The following is a 7744-nucleotide window of genomic DNA, read 5'->3' on the forward strand; positions in this document are numbered from 1 at the left end:
TATGCTAATTCACTGTTCTGTTTTATACGCTTGAAGGATTAGTTCCCAATTCTATAACTAACACAGCTGTGAACAAATTCTTTGTATGAAAGTATGTTTATTGACATGCAATGCTATGTACGAAAGTATGGCATTCTGCAATTTCAGTAAAGGGCCAAACACAGCTGTGAACAAATTCAAGCATAACTATTTTTTTTTTGCACTAATGCGTGCTTAAATCACTAAACAGAACTCTACATGAGCCAAAAAAAAAAGGATATATAGCGATATGCTTTTTTAGATGGGTTTGCTACCTGCAAATTTCAGTATCCATTATGTCATTTTATTTGTATATAAAAGTACTAGGGCTGATCTGTTCTACAACATAACAAACAGTGCATAGTTGGTTGTAATTCCAACAATCTGTGAGACTAACATGCAGTTTTACAGATCGGTGGTTCAATTTCTGAACCAAACAACGATTATTTATTGTCCTATAAGCCGGAATCCTCCCAAATCATCAATTCAAGATTCCTCCCTTCAGCCATGTGATCAAATAGATCAAACGCGTCCTCTCAGTTATCCATGGAGTCAGCCACACCTACATAAGATGAGCATGATCAAACAAACCGACAGAAATTTGAAGAAAAGATGCCAACATGTTCCAATGACCAAAGTTATAACTTATACAGAATACCGCATCTTGTCTTCCACATATCAATAAAGCTTCCACTGTCTAAAATTTGGAATAAACTACCACATACTATCTCACAAATTCATCGCATCAAATTACTCAAATTCAAATTGTTGGCAAAACGAGGACATATTGTTTGGTCTCTCATTGTCCACCCTTGATTGGCTTGATTTTGGTTTTGCGCTATGTGAACAAGGATTTCCTTGCTGTTTCTTTAAAAAATGAAGGATACTAAGGAGGAACTCAGCATCAAATTAATATAAAATAAATAGGCACCCAAGTGAATCCAGTAGGACTTGATGGTGGGGATGTACACCCACATACCCCAAGTGAGCGTAGGTTCATTCAATAAGTATGAATGATACTAAGGAGGATCTTAGTATCACATAAATAAAGAAAATAGGCACCTCACTTCCTATTTTCCTTGCTGTTGATACCCTGGCAACGATTCCCCCTTACCCAGCAGTAAAACTAGGCAAAGCTAGCCAAAGATATACCTTAGAGTAGAGTAGTAGTTCTCAAAATATCAATGGGAATATTCTACACGCGCTTTAACTTAGGAGACATATAAATCTAAAGAGTTAACTGTGATGAATGAAACTTTTCAGAGAAAATAATAGCGAAACCAAGAAAAAGAGAGAAAAAGCTATTAACACAACATTAAGTAAATCAATCGCATGAATCATATTGTACAGACACATATACCTTTCACTATGCCCAAGGAAAGCAAGAGGTCATGCAGAAATGGAACCAAATGGCATAGACTTATGCCTCCTCTTGGGATCCACAAAGACACCCCATAAGTAGCTCTCTCCATCAATCCCTGTTACCATGGTAGATATTAAAACCTCGCTATCAGTCTGTAATTACATTTTATCTTTTTAAACCAAAATATATTATTTTTGCAGACTCACAATAAAAGTTAGTTGAGCACAAAAGTATGAGAAATTAATTACAAGGATGAATTATTTTGTTTTGCTGTAGAGGTAGAAATCATAATAGAGGGTAAAAAACTAACACTGGGAATCAGGTGGAAGCACTTCTGAGGAATATATCAGCAACTTTATATTGTTGATATATGCCCTCATAACAAAATTGCAGCTCGTCTCCATGACATGAGATTGACTCTTTCCATTCCTAAAAATATGAGAAATAAATGCATCAACATTCATATATGTATTGACAAGAAAGGAAGAACATGAAACAGCATATAAACACCAAGTATTTGTCAATGGAACCAGTATAAACCCTACCGGTCAAGTTCAGTGGAGAAGAAGAACAGGCCAATGTCTTCATAAACTGGTGGATTTATCTCAAAAGATTTTGGCCATTCATCCATTCGAGGCAATATATCCAACTCTATTATACTAGGCATGCTCTTGATGACATTGAGAACTTTAGACGACACTTTTGATGGGCAGTAAGCTTTAAAATCAGCAGGATTACAGTTTGATCCATTGGAGACAAGAAAGCATCCCCTAAGAGCACAAGAAAATCAGAAACTTTCACTCTATTATGTATAATTAAATCATCTCTAGTAAAGTAAATTCATTATATGAGGTAAAATTCCTATGCAAAAGAAATAGCAGTTAAACAAATGAAATCAATGCTGCACAAGGTAATAAGAGATGAAAAACATTTAAAGTACCTAAATTATAAAAACCTAAGACAGAGGATAACATAGTAAGATAAGCTCTTACTGAAACAATCAACTTGACACAGTGATTAATTGTAAGTTACACCCATGTAACATAAATCATCCATTATATTCAAGGACCTAGATGTTTAACATGGTAGCATGCCACCTCGTAGAGTAATAAAAAGTCACACTGACTACTAAATGGGCATTAGTGTTTTTTTGTCTTCAGGCAGCTAGCCTAGAAGGAAATAGTGAATATAAAATGACTACTGAATTATGCGATATTGTCATTTATCCAATTTTGTTTGTGATCCTTAAGTTCTGACATGAATATAGTCTCCTTTTTTCTTTCCTGAACAAGCAGTAGAGAAAACACAGGGAAGAGAAAAGGAACCCCAGCCCTAAACTCAAACCAGTCTTACAATTACAAAAGCCTCAGAACGACCCCCTTACTCGGTAGGGACTAGCGGCCTACTGAGCAAATACCGGAGCTTAGAAGCTCCAACCAAGCACAAAAGGGCACTTTCATTTGCTACTGCTTGTACTACAGACATCACACTAGGACTTATGCCATCAAACACACTACCATTCCTATGCTCCCAGATCTCCAAAGCCACAAGTATAACAAATGAATTGAAATCTTTCTTTAAGTCCTTTTCAACATCTCTCACTACCCTGAACCACCAGCTAAAGAAGCGATTTGCGTCTTGGCTCAGCACAATGGAAGAAGACAGTCCGAACCTTTGAAGGATCAATGACCGAACTTGCCGGGTGTAAACACACAGAATCAATGACTTATAGACGCATTACTGATACTTGTTTTTCTTTACCTTATGGGATTACGGGAGCTATTGTCTCCGTGTTTCTTTTACTTTTGAGAAGATTACAGATGCCAATTTGGAAAGAATGGTCAGTTGACAATATTTCAACCATACAATATTCCTGCTTACTCATACAATGATATGTAGTTAATTACACTCCTGAATAGCTGATAAATTTTCAATTTACCCAAAACTAACATCAACAACCAATAACCTTGAAATTGTAGGTCTTACTTCAAAAGAGGTAGTGGTGCACCTCTCAAACAAATGGAGTGAGAAACGAAGGAGTGTTCATCTGCATGGGCATGTTTCACATGCTCATGCCTAGAGAAAATAAGAGATAGGCTTGCATAAAAAAAAGGTGCAATATAACTCAATTTTGTTACAGCATTAAGGGGTACAGAGTGAAAATATTACCCTAATTACACCCTTGATTTCCTTTGTAAACTTTCATCGTGAAATTACAATGAAAATGGTCATTTATTGTGCAACTATGAATGAAACTGTACATTATGTCCAATAGATCAATAACTAATTCTGACATTTTTGAATTATGTGGGTCATGTGGATCTTTTGCCAATCTTACAGCAAAGAATAAATCAGTCCCATTGGGGTATAGCTAGCTGAACCGAAGCTGTTCATTTGTTATCTTAGGTATAAACATATATCAAAGTTGACTATGCAGATGCGATTTTTAGTTCCAGAAAAAAGAAAACCATTGTGAATCTTACTCTGAAAATGGTGAATACAGACCTACCATACATATATGGTATATATACATAAGAAAAGAAACTACACAGACAGTAGCATGCAACCACATAAAACACCCATACTATTCAATTATTATATTTCAAAAGGTATAACTCCACATCTGCAATTTGGTGAGGAAAGAAATTGCTGTAGTAAACTGTTTAATTTCTCGTCAATGTCAACTTGATACATGCTAAATACTACCAATAGTAGATGCAGATCTGCGGCAGACCTGCAGTCCAGTAATGACTGAATGTGCGCGTAATGTAGGTCATCAGAGTAACAGTCAATGAAAATGGAATCACTGGCTCTACATGTGCACCTATGCAAAGTTTTGTAAAGCGGTAGGGTAGTAAGTGAGTGACCACACTATGGGAACCACAACAGAAGCTCAGTTCACATTTTAACCAGAACAAAGGTAAAGATTGCTGAAATAAAATAATTACAAACAAATATAGCATGTTTTACTCACGTCCAACAAATTTCTGGTGGAGGTTGTCTTGCATATTCCACACTTGAATTAATGACCACCAGCATGCCTATATCATTGTCCGGACTCATTTCAGATCCACGTCCAATATCAGTACCTACTAGAGCAGGACAATAGACCATAATAAATAAATAACACATGAAAACTTGGTTTGAGATTTGAACAAAAATATATTAAGTTCAGAATTATGGTTTGAACTGCTAACAAAAAGAATATACTGTATAAAAAATTGTAATGTTAATCCATCAAGAAAATGCTTTTTATATGTGTAATACCTGTAACATTGGATCCACTCTTTTCTCTAGGATCATCCCGACTCTGGGGGTTCATTGTTACTTTATCTGCACTAACTACCTTCTTTTCCCTCTGCTCATTTTGAACCTGAAAGTCAATTTTTCCTCTAATTGCTCTGCTTCTATGACATGGACGAAGCATCTCACCTGTTTTCCATTGATTACGTTTTCTTGTAAATGTCATTTTCTGGTTGATGCAATAGCTTAATATTTCATAGATAAAGAAAAACTAGGTATATCAATATACCTGATTGTGCTTTCTGTTTCATGTTTATACCAGCAATCTCTGTCTGGTTCTGACTTGCACCATCACCTCGTTTCAGAAAAGGCCCTTGAGTGTCACTCCTACAGGGGGACTGCTGCCCATTTGGAAATTTCCGATGGAACTGGCTATAAGCACGATTGTCACTCCTACTAGATGACTGTTTCGCATTTGGAGGAGATGCAGGACGGACATGACTATTTGTACGTCGCACATGAAAATTTGACCTACAATTTGGTGGTCTCTCATTATTATTCAATAATGACACCTCTTCATAAGAAATGTATTTCACTTTGGCATTTTCAAACTTGTTTGGAATTTTCAGGCTATCTTGATGGACTCTATTCCTGATAGTTTGCCCACCTTCACATGAGCAGACAAGAATTATGATCTGCACTATTAACTCAAAAAATGAGATGGTTTGTATTATTTAAATGAGAAAAAAATATTACCTTGACTAGGAGTTTGGTCCCAATTGGACTTGTTTTGGCACTCACAACAACACCATTCATCAGGAACATCATATGTCACCACTGGGAAGCAATAACTTCAAAAGCAGATGGAAAATCTTTCAGTGATTTGAATATATGTTTAACAACCAACTGCAGGAGCTTCCCTAAATAACTTTAAAAGCTAATGGATAAAGACATGTTTTTTATGTTGGGTAAAAAAAATGAAAATGGTACATTCAGGACCAGCTATAAAATGTCCGTGTCACTTGCTCTATTAAAATAACCATACAAATTTCATATCAGATATTTCTGTTTCCCTTATGGGTCAGTTTTCTCTCCAAGCATTCTGACAAATAAACATGCTAGCAATGAATTGGTACATAGGTGTATATAGGCAGATGTCTATGTACAAGTCAATAAAGAGGAAAATTAGACAGTGTAGGAAAAGAAAGGATTACCAATGTTGATAGACATTGCACCGAATACATTTTGCCATTCTATCTTGGTCATGACCGCTGCCACATATCCCACAAACCATTTCATTCTGCAGTGTAAACAAAAATGTCATGTATGTCGCTACATATATTTTTGTTTTCACTTTTGCAATGTTACTGTCTTGTGGAGATATAAAACTGTAAATGTGAAATAAACATACACAAAAAAATTTAAAAAAATGGGATAAATATAAAAACACAACTCAATAAGCAAATAAAACAATTGACTTTGCCGTAGTAAATTAAATCCATAGAGCAAATAGCACAGCGTAAGTATAGTTTCAAGAAAGCGCCAGTATCTCTGTGGTCATGAAACGTAAAGCATTGGGGCGCAAATAAAAAAAAAAACAAATGATAAAACAAAGCTGAACAACCTGTTTTTTTTTTTCAAAACTTGTAAGTAACTAAAGCTACTAAACTCCGAAAGACTACTCTGCATGTCCACAAAAGAAATGGACGATAAATGGATCATCCAGAAACTGAAAATGTTGGAAGATTGAATGCACAAACAGAAGTTCATTTCACCCATATACCATGTTACCAAGAAAAAAAAGAGGCTTCTTTTGAGGTCATCCTAAGTTGACTTGAAGTGAAGAGGGACTTTTTAGGGAGATGCCGAAATAGATGGCCATGGTTTAGCGTGTTTCTAAGCTAATGGAGGACAAGATGCAAAATCACCTTATAAATTACAATTTGTCACAGCAACAAAGATCGCACCTCATGCCAAAATGCAAAAGTGCCAACATGTGCAGCTAAATATGCAAGTGCCAAAATGTTTGGAAGCGCTAAAAGGAGTCGTAAGCTGTGCACTAAATGCTACAACTGCCAAGTTCCCATTGTTCTTCTGCTGGTTCACCAGCGGCGGATCTAACATGGGACAATGGGGGTTCAGTTGAACCCCCCAAACCTTCTTGGGAACCATCAAACTGTTACTAGCATTAAGGCTAAGGCAAATTTGTAGAACAAGAAGCTAGGGCAAACGCAAATTAAAGAAAAAGTGCGTGGGTAGAGAAAGAGAGAGAGAGAGAGAGAGAGATGGGAAAGAGGATGTGCGTAACGGATGCGGCGGAAGCAGCAGGACGAGCGACGGCGACCATGCTCGCGCGATGGATGGGGATCGGCGGTGGCGGAGGATGTGGTCACTAGGATGGATGGCGCGGAAGCAGCAGCCGAAAGCAGCAAGAAGGAGGAAGCCCTACTCGCTACTCGCGGGATGGATGGGGATCGGCGGAGGCGGGCAAGGGCAAAACTCACGCACGATAGAGCGCGTCAAAATGGCAGAGGGTAAATTAGTAATTTCGCCTACCCCTTCTGCTCCCATTTTCCAAAGAATGATGAACGTTTGAGACGGTGGATTTTTATTTTACTTCTTCTCTAGGGTTGAGATGGTGAATAAATAATTGGTATATTTGGGCACCGTCGGATTAGGTATGGCTCACCAAATGGGACGTGCTGTGTTGGCCCCACGTGCTGAGTCTAGAGCCCATGTACGATCCAGTGAGATGTCAGGTCATGTTGTGTTGGTCTAGCACGATTAGGTTGTGGGCTGTGTGGAGGCCGGTTAACCCAAATTTGATATATACCAAGAAAAAAAAATTGCAAATATAGTAGCGAGGTTCTCCGCTCACCGGCAGGGCCGGCCCTGGCCCTATGCAGCCGAGGCGACCGCCGGGGGCCCATGATGGTGGGGGGCCAACTCTAAAAATTTAAAATCCTTCGATGAAGTAGATCTTTGGTCGCACTGCAAGATTTTTGCGAAAACATTTAGGGCCATAGGATTCAAATCCTATAGGAAACTATCCTATTTGGCCCTTTGATTCAAAGGATTGAAGTTCTCCAAATCCTATGAAATTCCTATGGAATGGCACAT

The 7744-nt window shown here is 37.7% G+C and overlaps 1 protein-coding gene across 4 annotated transcripts; it reads right to left on the reverse strand.

Moving 5' to 3' along the window:
• Positions 1-300: 300 nt before the first annotated feature.
• LOC4333130 (PHD finger-containing protein 1) lies at positions 301-7135 on the reverse strand. 4 transcript variants are annotated; one of them, XM_066308971.1, is made up of 11 exons: positions 6933-7135; positions 5839-5924; positions 5381-5475; positions 5237-5291; positions 4914-5155; positions 4649-4813; positions 4356-4470; positions 1927-2151; positions 1692-1810; positions 1379-1496; positions 301-580 (listed from the first exon to the last, which is right to left on the reverse strand). In XM_066308971.1, the coding sequence occupies exons 1-10, from the start codon at positions 6969-6971 to the stop codon at positions 1408-1410; spliced, it is 1230 nt and encodes a 409-aa protein (XP_066165068.1). In that variant the 5' UTR covers positions 6972-7135; the 3' UTR covers positions 301-580; positions 1379-1407. The 4 variants fall into 4 exon arrangements, with proteins under 4 accessions (XP_066165068.1, XP_066165067.1, XP_015629352.1 ...); XM_066308970.1 differs by having other exon boundaries at positions 4356-4473; XM_015773866.3 differs by having other exon boundaries at positions 4914-5291.
• Between the last annotated feature and the right edge of the window lie 609 nt (positions 7136-7744).

The sequence above is a fragment of the Oryza sativa genome, chromosome 3, assembly GCF_034140825.1.
Source record: "Oryza sativa Japonica Group chromosome 3, ASM3414082v1".
NCBI classification, from domain to species: Eukaryota; Viridiplantae; Streptophyta; class Magnoliopsida; order Poales; family Poaceae; genus Oryza; species Oryza sativa.